This window comes from Tympanuchus pallidicinctus, unplaced genomic scaffold (genome assembly GCF_026119805.1).
Source record: "Tympanuchus pallidicinctus isolate F22 unplaced genomic scaffold, pur_lepc_1.0 scaffold21, whole genome shotgun sequence".
In the NCBI taxonomy this organism is placed as follows: domain Eukaryota; kingdom Metazoa; phylum Chordata; class Aves; order Galliformes; family Phasianidae; genus Tympanuchus; species Tympanuchus pallidicinctus.
The window spans coordinates 4747264-4763785 of record NW_026294733.1 but is presented as its reverse complement, the minus strand read 5'-3'; the positions used below and the strand labels follow the sequence as shown (position 1 = coordinate 4763785).

General features: G+C 50.4%; 1 protein-coding gene across 1 annotated transcript in view; it reads left to right on the top strand.

The window, feature by feature from the left end:
• STK10 (serine/threonine kinase 10) overlaps positions 1-14656 on the top strand; it is a 43466-nt gene extending 28810 nt beyond the window's left edge. Inside the window, exons 6-19 of the mRNA XM_052685125.1 lie at positions 54-248; positions 1009-1090; positions 2194-2328; positions 2841-3392; positions 7059-7189; positions 7936-8059; positions 9201-9380; positions 9620-9712; positions 9857-9986; positions 10380-10504; positions 11047-11235; positions 11400-11525; positions 11755-11868; positions 11977-14656. Of these exons, the coding sequence (XP_052541085.1) occupies positions 54-248; positions 1009-1090; positions 2194-2328; positions 2841-3392; positions 7059-7189; positions 7936-8059; positions 9201-9380; positions 9620-9712; positions 9857-9986; positions 10380-10504; positions 11047-11235; positions 11400-11525; positions 11755-11868; positions 11977-12117 (2317 nt within the window). The 3' untranslated portion in view covers positions 12118-14656. The remainder of the gene's footprint in view (positions 1-53; positions 249-1008; positions 1091-2193; positions 2329-2840; positions 3393-7058; positions 7190-7935; positions 8060-9200; positions 9381-9619; positions 9713-9856; positions 9987-10379; positions 10505-11046; positions 11236-11399; positions 11526-11754; positions 11869-11976) is intronic.
• The last annotated feature ends 1866 nt before the right edge of the window (positions 14657-16522 follow it).

Here is a 16522-nt window from a genome sequence, read left to right as displayed (position 1 = left end):
GAGCATGGCAGCAGCTGTGGCATCATCCCTGCTCCTTGCTGTGCCCCTTGCAGGATGGCCCCGGAGGTGGTGATGTGCGAGACCATGAAGGACACTCCGTACGACTACAAAGCAGACATCTGGTCCCTGGGAATTACGCTGATCGAAATGGCCCAGATTGAGCCTCCCCATCATGAGCTCAACCCCATGCGAGTCCTGCTGAAGATTGCCAAGTCTGACCCGCCTACGCTCAGCTGCCCTTCCAAATGGTGAGGGGGGGCACCTCAGGATTTGTGATGTACACAGGACAGCAAAGCCTGGAGCACACATCTTCTAATTTGTGTAGCATCTCGACAGAGAAGAGTCATCACTCTGGTGGTGTTTAATTTGAGAGCCTAGGGTGGGATCGGGGTCCGGCTTTGTGCTAGGACCCCAGGAGCTGCTGTAGGAGGGAAGCTGCTGGGGCTGTGACAGACAGCAGGCAGGAGCCCTAGGGCAGTGTGTCACCACACTAGTGTAGTGTATGCCAGTGGGCTGGTGCTGCCCTTGGCGCTGCTCGAAAGCCAGATCTGAGTCAGAGACAGCACCCTTCATCTGGGTGGTGTGCTCTGTGGGCTGATGGTGCCCTCCTCTGGGGTTTCTGGTCCTTTGCGGCCGTCCATCTCCACTGGGGCTGAAGGGTGGAAGGAGTGGGTCCTGGGGCCTCTTTGTTCCCAAGTAGCACTTGGATTTTGGAAAGCTGCACGTAGATGCCCTTTCCTGATCACTCTGCCCTGGATGTCGGCACAGCAGCTGGCACTCTGTCCTGCTGTCTGTTGCCATAACAGGTAAGGGAAAATCTAGACCCTCACCTGACCATGTTGCTGATTCTCTTATCATCTGAAAACTGAGCGCTGGGCTTCCCATTCTGGGAGTGAAACAGAGATGGTGGCCAAATGGAAACAGGGACAAAACCTGTGCTATAGAGCTGTCCCCAGTGGTATTTGAGGTCTTTCCCTCTTCTGAGCTGCTCTCAATGACTGTCTGAAGGTCCCTGGAGTTCAGAGACTTCCTGAAGACAGCGCTGGACAAGAACCCTGAGACCCGACCCAGTGCAGCCCAGCTGCTCGAGGTAGGGACCAGCATTACCCAGCATGAGACTGCCCTACTCCCTGGTCTTCGCTGGGCATTGAGTGTCTGAACTTCATTGTGTTTCCTTTTCAGGGGGAAAAAAGAGTGATGATGAGCTCTAGATATGTTTTAGATAATACTGCTCTTGTTCAGAAAGTCCATAGTACTGCTCAGCCACTAAGATAATCTGAAAAGCAACAGCCATGTTGTACTCATTGAAGCAAACTGCAGAGTTCATATTGATACCAGCTAGAATAGAAGTGGCTCCTAGTCCCTAAAAATAACCAATTGGCAGCCAGCTCAATTTTTAGCTGGTTATACCAAATTTAAATGCAACTCTTTTTCTCCTGTTTCTTACCAAAATAACAAAACCCTGGAAGATGCCTGTTTGCATGGAATGCATATGCTGTGCGATGTGAGAGTGTTTGCTGCATCCTTCCCACCCTGTAAGCATTCAGCTCAGAGTGTGCAGAGGGCTCTGGCCCTGTAAGCACTGAGAGTGGTGCAGTGACAGATGAGAGAGGAGTGGCTCTGTTTATCACTGGGGCAGCCCCTGGCGGGTGCATGTTTACCTGAGTCAAGAGGAGGAAGTGCATGATGTACTCTGCAAACCGCAGGGACTCCCCGGCCTCTTGCAGAAGCTCTGCACAAACATGCCACTGTTTACTGAGTGATCTGAACCCAATTTCAATTAAACCTTCCCCCTCTGTGTTTGCACAGAGGCTTCCCACTGCTCTGCTCTGCCCCAGCGGTGCCCCAAGGGCTCAGACTTGTACCCCGGGGTCAGCCCACCCGCCAGGCAGGAGGACATCTCCTTGCAATGAGATCCCCTTGTTTAAATGCAGCTGGTGCTTTCTAGGAGGAATGTTGACAGAAAGCAGCTTTGCAGAGGATTGTGCTTGGAGCATGTTTACAGAGCTGAGATTTAACCTCAGCATCATTTCCTCCCTCATACGAAGCTGTAAATTCATCTGGTGATGCTGGCAAGAACCATGCCCTTAGGTCTTTGCAGTTGTTTAAAAGCAAGATGTGTATCTTACTGTCATCTCAGCACCCTTGCTCTGGTTTTTGCTGTCTCACATGTTGTTGTACTTGGCTTTTCAGCATCCCTTCGTACGCAAGGTGACCAGCAACCGGGCCCTGCGTGAGCTGGTGGCTGAGGCTAAGGCAGAGGTACTGGAGGAGATTGAGGACAGCCGGGATGAGGCAGAGGATGATGATTCCTCCGAGTCAGCCTCGGTGAGTGCTGCTCTGCCAGCCCTGTGCCACACTTGGCACAGAGTGGGGCGGCAGTGGGTGAAAAGCCCCCAGCCTGGCTGCAGAAGGCTTAATTTGGGTCTTTTCCTAGAAGCCCAATGTGAGCAGGCTGCTGCCCTGCTGGGTCCCCGCAGGTGGATGGGAAAGCAGTTTTGTGACCAGGGAGGGGCCAGTTTTCAGTGGCTGCCAAGGACATGGGGAAACAATGGTGCTGGCGGGTGGCCCAGCTGCCCGCTCATGAGATGGGAGTGCACAGAGCTGCTGCTGTGGGCAGGGCTGTGAAGGATGGAGAGCCAGGGCTTCCACTAAGCTCTCTTTCTTCCTATGGAGAAAGACATCAGTATTCCAGGGAAAATGTCCTGAAAGGGAAGATTTCTTCACAGTTTTCTGTAGTTGTGGGTGACTTTATTCTGAAGCATGGGGACTTAAAACTCATGCAGATGTGTTGAAGTGGTGGTGCAAAACCCAGCATCTTCTGTTTGTTGTCTTTTCAGCTGCCTGGAAAGCACAAGCGAGACCCCTCTGAAGTGAGTCAGCTGAGTTTTGATGGGGACAAACCTCCAGACTCTTCCTCACTCAAGACAGCTAATGGTCCTGTAGCAGCTGACAAGGAAATGGTGAATGGACAGAGTGATAAAGTCATGGATGAAGGGATAAGCAGTGACAGTGACAAGTTGGTGAATAGCCGCTCCACTAAAACCCTTGCCAGCTCCAGCCCAGACGAAGGGAAATCCACCCCAGGCAAACCAGACATCATCTCGCTGTCTGGACGGCGGGGTAGTTCAGCAGAGGGGGATAAGCAGCCCATGCCAGGCAGCAAGGAGCGGAGGAGCATGGTGGACCGACCAGAGAGCAGCCACCTGGAAAACTTCCCGGAGGACAAACTTGCCAACGGAAGCTTGGATTCATCAGCAGTGTTCCCTGGCAGCCGGTCCAAAGGGGACTCAGATTCCGGCAGCACGTCGGCCTCAGAGAGTATGGACCTCACCATCTCCCTGTCTGCAGACCTGTCACTCAACAGAGAGACTGGTTCCATCTCCCTGAAGGTGAGAGCAGTGGCTAGGGGGTGTTGAGCAGGAAGGGCAGCAAGCCCAACTGCTTGCACCTAAATGCTGCTGGTTTTTCTTAATCCAAGTCCCTGAAATTCAGATCCTCTCCTTTCGAGACTGAGTGCATGCATGCATCTATATCTCATTAAACTCCTTCCTGAAAACCAGAATGTTTTTCTGGAAGATTTTCGCTCCATACATTGGACTCTGTGATTGCAGGAGAAATGAGTGAGTTGCCCCAAGTCTGCCATGTGCCTGGAGAGGGAGTGGATAACGTGGGAGAGTGCAGAGGCTGGCTGACAGCAGAGGTCCAGGAATGTTGGTTTTTATCCCTCAGCGTGACCTGAAGTACCACACAGGTGCAGAATGCTGTTTGGTGAGATGGCCAGGAACGTTTGTGGTAGTGCTGGGTTAGTGCCATAAACATAGGCATGTCCTCAGAATGGGCAAAATCTCACTGTGAGGCCTGATCCCAGGCCACTGCAATCTAGTGAAAGTTCATTGCTCTGTGGCTAATTTTAAGTCCTGGACAAATCTGAAGGATCCATGCCTGTCTTGTGCAGTTGTGCACAGTCTGATCAAGCTCAAACGGGAAACCTAAAATGTCATTTCCTAAACTTTATGTATTGCCATCAATCCCTGCTCTTCCCTAGAATACCTACCCCCAGGAGAAAGGCACCAGCCCAGAAAAGACTCTCGATTTTTCCAACCTGCAGTACATCTAGCGTGGTTTATGTTAACAGTGATTTGCACGAAGACCTCCCAGGCTTTTTGGCTTTTGCAAAGGCTTTCTGGAGGCTGGGAGTGCTTGTGAGCCAGAGCCAGCCAGGTCAGCGTGTCTTAGATGAAGAAGCAAAATGATTCAAATGATATTTGCTGAGCTTCGGGAGAAGAAATGTGTGTGACTTGAGGTACAGAGAGAGGTGTTGCACAAGACCTTTATCCAGTAGCATCCATGAGGGATAACTTCCTAGCACTGAAATGTGCCCAAATTCCATGCTTGGCAAAACTTTCCTCTGGTTTGCCCTGCAGGAGTGCACATGCAATGTAGGTCTGCTAATAAGGGAAGTGTGACAATCTTGCAAAGCAGCTCACCCCTCTTATTGCCTTTCCTGTGGTCTCCTTGAGGCCAGCCAAATCCACACATGATGCCATGTGTGTAATTGCTCTTCTCAGTTGGTCCCCTAGCAGGGGAGGGTAAATATCAAAGAGACAGGCATGTTAGATGACATTTGATCTACCACTGTGAGAGACAGTGCTGAGAACAAACAATATCACATCTCTGCAAGCGAGGCTTTCGAGCAGAGCTGTTCTCTGGGAGTAATGCTGCTGGTCAGTCCTGGATTGTCTCCTGATGTCTCTACTTTGCTCCATGAGCTGTTGGGGTGTGGGGAGGCATGGGCTGTGCTGCTAGCTCCTCAACCAGCAGCATTTGCAGTGCACTTCATTGCTCTCAAGTTTCTCTGTGACTGAATTCCTCTTCCTCCCAGTTGCTGGGGTGTTCCCCATGTTAGGATGCTTTGTGATTTCCAGGGGCTCTTGTTTTACAGTTGAGGAAATAGCAGTGCTTATTTATTTACTGAAAAGATGGGGAAGGAGGTTTCTCTTACTGCCTTTTCCCTCTGTTTCATACAGAGCATTCCCCCAGGGTTTCCTTTGCAGAAGATACCTTGCACTGTACCCTTGGTTGTTTCTGATGCTGCAGGGTTGTGTGCAGAGGGCCAGGCAAGCAGCAGCCAGAGAAGGGACAACCAAGAGTTAAACAGTTCTGGCTGTGAAAACTGTTCTATGCATTTTATCACAGGTTAAACTGTGAAGTTCAGATCGCTCCTTTATTACCAATCTACTTTTTCAGTTGTTTATAATTTACTCAAAGATTCACCAAAAAATTCCCAGATCTTTTTCTTCTCTTAGGAAAACTGAGGATAAGAAATCAATAGGTGAGTTTGGGAGGCTCCAGCTGGCAGAAGAAAGCGGTCAGCAATGGGCTGCAGGCAGGAAGCAGACAGGGTTTTGAAAAAGAAAAGCAAACTTTCCCAGATAGAACTGTTTGTGGGAGGAGATCCTCTGGAGAACATAGCACAGGGGGGACAGGGTGCCAGATGGGCACTGTGAGTGGCTCAGACCTGCTCAATATTGGCACTTTCTCCTCTTGAAAATGTAGGAGCCAGCTGTTTTAATTCAGTTTGTGGCACTTAGAGCTGTTGTGGCCTAAAATGGTCTCATGTAAGCCTTTTTTTCACCAATTTCAGTGTTGTTTTATCCATTAAGGTACTGCTAGATTGTTATACAGTGGATAAGCCATGTACCCTTGGCTCTTCTCTTGCTCTTCATCTTGGTTTGGTTGGGACAGAGTTAATTTTCTTCATAGTAGCTCACAGGGTGCGTTGTTTCAGATTTGTGATGAAAACAGTACTGATAACACACTGATGTTGAGCAGTGCTTGCACTGAGTCAAGGACTTTCTGGCTTCTCATACTGCCTGCCACCAAGGAGCTGGGATGCACAAGGAGCTGGGAGGGGACACAGCTGGGACAGCTGACCTAGGCTGACCAAAGGGATGAGCCCTGCAATAAAAGCCACTGTTGCTTGGGATCTTTCTGGTCATCGTTCAGCTGGTGGTGAGCAATTGCACTGGTGCATCACTTCTTCTTTTCCCTTTAGTTGTAAGGTTCTTTTGTTTTCTTTTATTTTTCTTTCTTATTAAACTGCCTTTATCTCAACAGTTTTCTTACTTCTGATTCTCTTCCCCCCCCATTCAACTGCAGGGGTTTGATCAAGCAGCTCTGTGGTGCCCAGCTGCTTGCCAGGGTTAAACCTCATCTCTCTGGTTGCTGCAGGCTCTTTGGGTGCTTGTTTGGGCTCTTGCAGGCTCATGGAAAGCTCTTGTGCTACGTTCTCTGTAATGGCCATCAGCGTAAGAACAAGAGGACTATGGGCTGCCTTGGCCCATTTCCTTATTGCCTTTTCTCTGTAGGACTGCACAATCTTAGGGACATGGTTTAGTGGCATGGTGGTGATAGGTTAATTGAACTAGGTTATATTAGTGCTCTTTTCTAACCTTAACAACTCGGTGATTCATTCGTGCCCTTATTTATTTGCTAGAGATTGCCAGAGAATCCCATTCCCCTGTGGCAGCCCTTCAGCCAGGCTGCAGGTGCAGACCTTGCAGAGGAATGCAGGTTCTTCACTTTCCTCAGCATGAGTAGAAGCGATCCTGGGCTGTGCTTTGTGGTGCTGTAAAGAGCTTGGAGCTGCTTGCGATTAGCAAAGCGCTGTAATGAGAGCCAGAGGGACACAAACTCCGAGATGTTATGCAGGGTTGGCTCAGTTCTCTGTAGCCTTGGCTGCCTTGCACCTGCGGGTCAGAAAGCCCAGGGGACTTACAAGGAAACACTGCCAGCTTCACGTCTTGTGGATTTCTAGGCACTGCAGTTTTGCAGGGTGGAAATCACACTACTCCATCATGTAGTAAAGACTGAATGATTTGAGTGGTGACTCCAGATCTGCTGATGATTTCCATTTCATTGTGTTGTCCTTTCTTGTGTTTGTTCTTTATCAACAATGGCATCAAAATTGCTCTGAGATCTCCAGCTCTGTACCCTGTGCTGCAAACCACAGGGCTGCTTCATGGCCTTTTTGTTTCCTCCTCCGCTGAATGCAGGATTCCAGGATGCACAACAAGACTCTGAAACGCACCCGCAAGTTTGTGGTGGATGGAGTAGAGGTGAGTGTCACCACCTCGAAGATCATCAGCGAGGATGAGAAGAAGGATGAAGAAATGAGGTTTCTCAGGCAAGTTGGCCTCCATGCCAGAGGGAGGGCAGGGCGACAAGCTGGGCAGCGTTATTTTCTCCACTAGCAGAAGCTGTCCTGTCACTATCTGCCTGTGTACAAAGTCAGTCTCCATCTTGTTGATAAGCTCCCTTCATGTACTGGAAGGCCGCAGTGAGGTTTCCCCAGAGCCTCCTCTTTTCTGGGCTGAATAAGCTCAGCTCCCTCAGCCTGTCTTCCGCTCAGTGAGGGGAGTGATGCAACATCTTGGTAGGTAGGGCAGAATTTGGGAAAAACTGCCCTTTCTGCCACCCAGTTGTGAGGACAGATGGATGCAGGGTGTTGGGAGCAAGCTGGCACAACACCAGCTTGGCCTGAGCCATGTTTTCAAGATAATAGTCTTGCAATAATCTGGATGGCAGGCGTTGCCTGCAGCATCACCTTAGGAACTTTGTCAACACTTATTGGAGAGGGCTTGAGTGCTAACAATTTGTCCTTGTGAAAAGTGACAGCTTGCCAACAGTTCACATAATTAGCATCTTGCTTTCTTGAAGTGATCTGGTGTCACAGAGCCCAATGCATACCGCTCCGCTGGCATTTACCTCCTGCCTGTGCTTACAGCAGTCAGCAGCTAAGGGATGCCCGTGCAGTTTTCATTCACTCCTGCAGTGCTCTGGTTATTGATTCTGCCATCTCCACTCAGGCACGCAGCTCTTGAACTCATCTGACAGTGTTTCTCTCTCCCTCTCTCTTTTAACCTTCTTCAGGCGCCAGGAGCTGAGGGAGCTTCGCCTGCTTCAGAAGGAGGAGCACCGAAACCAGGCCCAGCTCAACACCAAGCACCAGCTGCAGCTGGAGCAGATGCTCCGGCGCTTCGAGCAAGAGATGACAGTAAGTGGGCAGGGGGAGCTGCTGGCTGTCAGCTGCTTTGACTTTTCTTCCTGGCAAACTCTGTCACAGGGCAGTGCTGTCTGGGTTGTGGCAGAGCAGCTGAGAAGCCCCTCAGGGACGGGATGTATTTGTGGAGGATGGAGCCTTTTGTGGGTGATACGTGCTTTGGGAATGCTGACTGCCATTGCAGAGCGTGGCAGGGGAAGGGTTGTTCAGGAGTTTCCCTCTTTAGTGGTCTTTTCTTGCATGTCTGTTTATTGCTACTGTGAGAGAAGATTTGTAGTGCTATTGTATTTAACAACAACAACAAAAGCTCTTCAAATAAGAAAGCAGTGTGGTCAGGGTTCGAGAGCAGGAAAACTGGCAAGTCTTTGGGTATAAATTGAATAAACATAAACTGTGCTGGCTTACTTAGTCCCTTCGTGGGCAGCTTACACTGAAGTAGAATGATTTTGTAGTCCAGTCTCTGTAGAGCTTTCATGAACTATCTTTTAAATACCCCTTTATTAATTCACCTAGCTTGCACATCTGGTAGCCCCATCCTCCCACAGCAGGCTGGGAGGCATCAATCATTTGTGTGCTGTTAGACTGTTAAAGTCTTGACGTGCCACATCTGTGAATTCCCATCTTAGCAAATCACTTCTCATTTCTGAGGTTATTCACCACACACTGCAATGTGCAAAAGCCCCACATGTGCTTCTTGTACCATTTCCCTGTGGCAGTTTGCAGCACAACCCCACTGATACTGGTGTGCTCCATTCCAGCTGCTTGCAGGGAGATCAGACACAAAGGCTCTGTTGGAGCACGGTGCCCTCAAACATGAAAATCCTTGTCTGTGGAGAAAGAAATGTTATGTTTGAACTCTGCTGCCTGTTAATATTTGCTCAGGGCTGTGGGTCCCAGTGGGATGCTGCGGATCAGGATTTAAGCAAGTAGATAGTGTTGAAATGCATCAGTTCTAGAACAGATTAAAAAATGGTTCACGCTAGAGCTGGGTCTGCCCTGTGCACTTCATGCATCGTTCTGTGGGAGTTTCTTTCCTCTGTATTCAGTAAAGAGGCTCAATTTGTATTAGGACGCCTATGTCAGAAGACAAAGTTCGGTGGAGACTGAGGCTGACTTGTGTTCCCTTCCTGTACAGGCTAAGAAGAAGTTCTATGACACTGAACTGGAGAACCTCGAGCGGCAGCAGAAGCAGCAGATTGAGAAGATGGAACAAGATCACTCGCTGCGCCGCCGGGAGGAGGCCAAGCGCATCCGCTTAGAGCAGGAGCGGGACCATGTGAAGTTCATGGAGCAGCTGAAGCAGAAGAAAAAGGAGGTAAGTTTGGGGTCAGATGGAGGAAAGCTGGCTTCCTGCATCTGTTCCTTCCAGCAAAGCATAAACAGTTCTCCGTAGCAGAGCTCAAGGGGGAACCAGTTGTTGGTGTTTTAGCAGGAAGCTTTTCAGTTTTCTTTGGTATATTAGGGTGTTTCTTGAGGTCCAGATGTTTAGCAACATTCCCTGGTGTTTTCTTGGCCTAAATTACCTGCTGATAAATCTCCTTTCCCTCTCCAAAGGTCAAGAATGAGGTTGAAAAGCTGCCACGGCAACAGCGCAAAGAGAACATGAAGTTGAAGATGGATGACTTTGCCCAAAGAAAACAAGCCATGGTAAGGTTTGAGAGAAGACTGCCACTACTCAAAGATAGAAGCATCCTTCTTCTCTGAGGGATTGGCAGCTTGTAAAATACCACCAGATGCTTTTCACATTGCAGTAGGAGGAGGGCTCATGCTGTTATTGCTGTTTCCTTCCAGGAACAGGATTTTTTGGCCAAGCAGAAGGAAGATCTGGAGCTAGCCATGAAGAACATAACTGCCCAGAACAAAAAAGAGATCTGTGACAAAGAACGCGACTGCCTGAACAAAAAGCAGCAGCTCATGAGAGGTGGGTGGTGAGGAGAAGGAAGAAAGCAAACGCTGTAACGATGGCCTCATCCACTGCTGGCTCGTCCCACGCAACAGCTGCTGTGGCAGAGTTGCAAGCTGGCAGGGTAGGATTTAGAAAAAACAGCCCTGCCAGATCCTGTCTAAATGTTTAGCAATAATAATAAATAGCGCTTTAATCTTCAAAGCACTTTACAAATACGAACCAATTAGGCTTCATAATTACAAGAAATGATTCTCTAATATGGCTTGCAACCACTTCTGCTTGGAAAACAGGTGGTGAGTGGTCACACGCACATCTGCTATGCTGCTGCCACCTGTAGCTCAGGATGCTGTGTGTGACCAAGCTGAGGGTCCAGGGTGGGTTTTCTCCTGACTCTCTTCTTTTCCTCAGACCGAGAGGCATGCATCTGGGACCTTGAGGAGCGTCAGCAGCAGGAGAAACACCAGCTTATCAAGCAGCAGCTAAAGGACCAGTATTTCCTCCAGAGGCATGAGTTGCTCAGGAAGCATGAGAAGGTGAACAGTTAGCTCCTCCTTGTAATGGTCCTGCGTGCTGCTTGGGTGTCTGTGAAAGGGGCGCTTCCCATCCAGGATTTAAATGAGAGTGGAATGTGAGCTAGGAGTTGTAGGTCTTAGTCATTATTAGTCCAAGGGGATCAGAGTAACACTCAGGTCAGATGACTGAAAGAATGGTCAGGTGCTGGATTGGGCTGCCCAGGGAGCTGGTGGAGTCACCAACCCTGGAGGTGTTCAGGGGATGTTCAGACGTTGTGTTGAGGAACCTAGTTTAGTGAGAAGTGTTGGTGATAAGCAGATGGTTGGACTGGATAATCTTGTAGGTCTTTGGCAACCTTGGTGATTGTATGAATTGCTTGGCATCTATATTCTGTGCTGCTTGCATGTAATGTACAAGAGGCAGCTGTGAATTTTGACGGGTTTTATGGCTTTATTTTTTCTGGAAATGTTATCCTGTATGTGAGTTGGATTCTCACAGCAGTGCGCAAGGTTGGCACATCTGACACGTGTCTCCTCCTGTTAACTTGTCTCGTACATTGCAGGAAAGGGAGCAAATGCAGCGCTACAACCAACGTATGATAGAGCAGCTGAAAATTCGGCAGCAGCAGGAGAAAGCTCGGCTCCCCAAAATCCAGCGGAGTGAAGGGAAGACGCGCATGGCCATGTACAAGAAGAGCCTTCACATCCACTCCAGTGGCAGTGCAGCTGAACAGCGGGAGAAGATAAAACAGGTCAGGCCATGCACAAAACGCTAGGATTGAGGGTTGGCTTAGGGCTGTAGAGCTCCACTGGGGAATTCAGATTGGAAAGAAGAAACCATTCCCCAGATTCTAACCTACTGCAGTGATCTGAGCAGCGATGCTCACACAGAGGCTCCTGCTTTTTTCTCTTCCAGTTTTCTCAGCAGGAAGAGAAGAGGCAAAGGGCAGAGCGGCTGCACCAGCAGCAAAAGCATGAGACACAGATGAAGGACATGCTGGCCCAGTGTGAAAGCAACACGAACGAGCTCCAGCAGCTGCAGGTACCTGTGCCCTCTGATGTGCAGAAAAGCCCTGGCCACTGTAAAAGTGGCTGCAGTGAGCTAGAACTGGTGTTCTCCAGCTTGACCTTTAGAAGTTTTTATGGTACTGTGTAAGCATGCCTTGGAGCTCAGAGCTCCGAATGCTTCTGGCTGCTGCAAGTCTTCCTGGACTGCAGGATTTACAGTCCCACTTCCTTAATGAGTGTTTTGCTTTGTGGTCTGTGTTTAGAATGAAAAGTGTCACCTTTTGATTGAACACGAAACGCAGAAACTTAAGTCCCTGGATGAGAATCACAACCTGCACATGAAGGAGTGGCGGGACAAGCTGAGGCCACGGAAGAAGGTATTGCACTCCCTGCAGATTGAGGTGCTGGGATGGTTGGAAGGGGCAATGTCCAGAGCTCTGGTGCTATATCAAATATACCTTGTGTTTTGTTCCCTTTTGCTTCAGGCCCTGGAGGATGAGCTGAACCAGAAGAAGCGTGAGCAGGAGATGTTTTTCAAGCTGAGTGTGGAGGCAGATGAACAAACCCCAGCATCCCCAACCAAACACACCAAGTTCATCCCCTTCAGCTCCACAGAGAGCTCGTAACCCTGTGGCTGGCAGGACACCAGCTGGGCCTTGCTGCATCCTCCTGGGCTGTAGTGGGGCACCTTGGACTTGGAAGACTCTCAGCAGCCTCTTCTCACAGCACCTGCCTGTCCCTGTGCTGTTCCTATGAGAAATGTGCCTTTGTCCTTCACTGGGAGATGCTACTGGATGTTTTGGAGGCTTTTCCAGAGTCTGGGCTGCTCAGCAGAGCTCATGACTGGGGAGGACAGTTTCTTTCTGTGGTTTACTTGCACTGTTAGCTGAATGCATTGCCTGTGCTGTGAGCCTGGTGCTCAGCGGGCTCATCAGCTGGAACTGAAGAATAGCAGCCCTGAGCAGGAGCAGTAGGCAGGGCCTCGAGCACACTGCCAGTGGTTAAGCTGCTCCTCCCAGTCCTCTGTAACCAGCCAGCCTGGGACAAAGCATCCCTGTGGTGTCTTATGCAAGCCTTGGCCTTGTTGCCCCCCACATTTGCCTTAGATTTATTTGTATCTGCCATGGCCCCCTTTGTCTCAAAGGAGACAGTGATTTGGATTTATTTCCTTTTAGGAGAGAGACTTAGGTTCCCACCACAGTCTGTGAAGAAAAGGGACTTGCTGAGCACCCTATCAGAGTACGTTCAGTTTTTCATTGTCATTTCATTTGCTGTGGTTGCAGGCACCACGGTCTCTCTGCACCTGGCTAGCATTACCTTATTGGGCCCCAAACTTGCAGCTGATAATGTGGGGCTCCTCACTGAACCTCTCAACTGCCTGCAGGTTTTCGTCCCTTGAATGTGTGTGCACGTGGGAGTTTGTAATGTTGTTCAGTCCCATGGTGTTGCAGCGAGGGGTTACAGGGTGTTAATGCAGCAGCTCTTATGGTCACACATGTGCCTGAGGTTTTTTTTTAAGTGCTATATATGTATGGGCCATGTAAGTCAGCCACTCTGAAGTCAGGGTAGCAGGAAGAAGCAAAGGAGTCTTGAAACAAGGGGTGCAAGGGAAGAGGAGATGCAAAGATAGGTCACAATGGCTTGTTACCCTGTTTTATCTCCTTGTGAAGTGCCATGGTCTCTTGTATGATTCTCCTGACCTTCAGCTTAGCGTCAGGCTGCAGAGAGGCAGAGCAGCAGTGGGCCCAGCCTTCCACCCTCTGTTCTGTGGCGTTGTCTCAGGTGGGTGCTGTTCCACATCAGCACAAAGCACTGCATGGCTGAGCTTTGGTTGAGCTCTGGTGACCCGGAGCATGAGCCTGGGAAAGGGAACTGAGCAAGGCCCTCTTCATGCAATGGCAGTGACCAAAAGGCATATGGTAGCACGTGGGTTTTTCTCTTCGATGTCTGGACAGTTGTTTAGTGCAAGAAGAAATGTCCCTGCTAAAAAATAACTATTAGCATGTATCGGTTCAGAGATGTACTGCCATTTGAGGGCAAGGTGGTCTCTGGCATGCTATGCTCTCAACTCCCTGGCTGAAGGAGTCAGCCCCCAGGTCTTTCCCACATCTTTATCTGAGGAGTGCATTCGCTACCCATTTAGAGTTCATAATATGCTTCCTACAAACTAGCAAGATTACATTAATTTGGGCCATTCCAAGATTCTTCTGAATCTACATCATTAATGTCTTAATAAACATAGCCTAGAGATGTGAGGGCTGGGTCCTTTGCAAGCAGTCTGCGTGCAATAAATAGTCTGTCTTAGGGAGGCTGCCTCTCCCATCTCCAAAAGGATTGGCTGTGCCTTTCAGATACGATGACAGAACCAGTTTGGGACAAAAATGAATGAGCACGGATTGATCCTGAACCAGGACGATGTGTTTGTTTCAGCCTTTTAGTTGCAATGGAAAGGTACAGTAGCAGCCCCAGTGGTTCCCTGTCCCCCTGGGGTCAGGCTGGAGTTGTTCAGTAAGATGGTGGTTGTTGCAGGAATCAGTGCCTAGTGTGTGGCTTTTGGTTTGGTATGTGTGACCTGCGGAAGGATGTCTTGCAGCGCGGTGTTGCTGCCATACTTTGTCCAGTTGAAGCAGCCTGCAGCCCCTCTGACCGCCTTCTTGCACCAACCCAGGAGTGTCAGTTCTCTCTGAATACTGTGCAGCTGTGGGGATGGATGGAGACTTTCTGGAGGCTTTTAAGGAGCTGGTTAGATCCCCTGAGGGAAATCGGTTGTGTCTTCCTTCAGTGCAGCTCATTCACAGCCTGGAGTTAGCAGCATGGTTTTGCTTCTGCTAATAGAGGATGGGAATGGTTTTGTCCCCTGCCTGTTCTGCTCCTTTTCCAGGTGCATTGGTGCTCTGGCACCAAACCCTCTCCGTGCAGAGGGCAGGGGAGCACATCTGATGATTGTCATGTTTACAGAGAGGTTAGTTTGCCTCCCTTTAAGAAGAGATTGTTTTGTTGTTTCCTGTTGAGAAGTAACCACAAATACATTTTTGGGGGAGGGGATGCGGGGCCATTTTTTAAAATGTGGCTTTGAATAAAAAGACTTTTAAAATGTTTTGGAGAACATCTTGGAGTCATCACTACGATGTAAAGAGCCTTCTAATAAAGTAACAGACCGAGAAACCCGGCCGCGTGTCTGTTCTGCCGCGTGCTCTCAGCCGTGCCTCACGCCAGCACAGCGTTGCAGCCGCAGGTTGGGTTTTGCTGTCAGAAAGCCCCAGTGCCTCTTCTGGCATGGGAGCACTGCGCGGCCGAACTTCTGCAGGTCGTGAGCACTCCTGGCATCTCCGCGATGAACCGGAGCGCTGGCAGCGCCGACAGCAGCTCCTCGATGGCTGAGAGCAGTGCTCGGCTGCCCCTGCTTGGCGGAGAGGAGCATTGCATCCTCCTGAGGAAGAATGCAAATCGCTCGTTTAATTCCTTTTTCTTCAGGTTGCCTGGCTTTAACAGGAGCCGCGTGGGCTGCAGAGCACCGGGCTGCACGTCTTCTTGCTCCGTGATACAGCAAGTCAGAGATGGAATAGTTGAGAACGCATAATGAGCTGCCTCCATTTACATCTGCTGCGCTGCACTGTCCCCTGGGACAGCCCGGTCCGAAGGGGCCTCACTGAGTGCATCTCGGGGGTATTTAATTCATCCGCGTGTCCTCGGCAGCGCCTGAGGGGAGCTTCAACCGTGACAATTCTTATTTATAAATAGGTGGAAAGCACCGTGTATTCCAGACATAGTCATCATCTGCCATTCTGCCTCAGTGAAGCACGGAGCAAAGTGGAAAAAATCTGTCTTTCTTCATAAAAATCCAGCTGCCAGTCCCTAGAAGCAGCTGGTGCTGCTCGAGCCGTGCCACTCTCGACTCTGCTCATTACCTCCTCTGCACACTGTGGGCTCCGAGCCACCCAAAAACTACCTGAAGGCTTTCGCAGCGCTCCTCCTGCGGTGGGGCGGCGAAGCGCTCTGCGGGGAGAAAAAGCACCGGGCTGGGGCTGTGGCAGAGGAACAGCGATCTCTAAAAAAGAGCTGCACTGTGCCACGGGCCGGTCGTGCCCCGGGCGGTGCAGGGCTGCGGGCCGCGCTTCCCCGCGCCGGGCGGCAGGTGGCAGCTGGAGCGGCCGGAGCTGCGCGATAGCACCGCTCGGCGGGTCCTGCCCCACGGCACAGCTCCGGCCGTCTCCGCTTTTCCTCGGTGCCTCAGCGTTTCATTGCAGCGGTCCGCTTACACACAATTCTTACATGGACAAGGCGAGCAGAGGCGGTGGTGCTGTTCTCTCTGCAGGGCAGTGTGAGCTCCTTGCGTTCCGTCCGTTGCACTGTGCCCAACGGCCCAAGCAGCCTGCTGCAGGCACACGAAAAGCCCTCTGCACACTGAGCTGAGGGCTGGATTTTCAGAAGTCGTTCATCCTCTTGGATTGAAATGTTGGCTCCAGCAGATGATGAGCTCTCCTGTGTAGTTAGTTAGCAACACCTGAAGCTTCTCCTAGGGCAGCTGGGGACAAATTGTTCATCGCTGAACTCCTCTCGATTGCTCCTGCACCCCGATATCAGGGAGCCTCAGAAGCACTGCAAACACAGCCCTGCTGCTGCCGTGGCCGTACGCGAGATGTGCACCAGGCATGGGCCTCCAGGGCCATCACCCCTTCCTTGATCCACACTGAGGAGCAGCAGAACTGTAATCACAGCCCTGCAGTTCCTTGCATGCCTCCTATGGGATGCGGTCAGGTCAGCGTGCAAAGCCACGCTCCATCTTCCCTACTGCTCTCATCAGGGCTGTTAATTAAGCACAGGAGCCACCTGATTGTCTGTAACCTCTGCTCATTCCTAGTGCTGGATGCAGTGGAATTGCAGCCAGTGTTGGTGTGTTGGGCTCCGATGCAATGGGGTCACCTCAGCCCACTCTGAGCAGGCTGCAGTGCCAGGGAAGCAGTGCTGATACTGAAGTGCTTCTGATTGATTTTGTGTGGCTGCATGGCTCTCTGCCAGCATCCGCAGCCT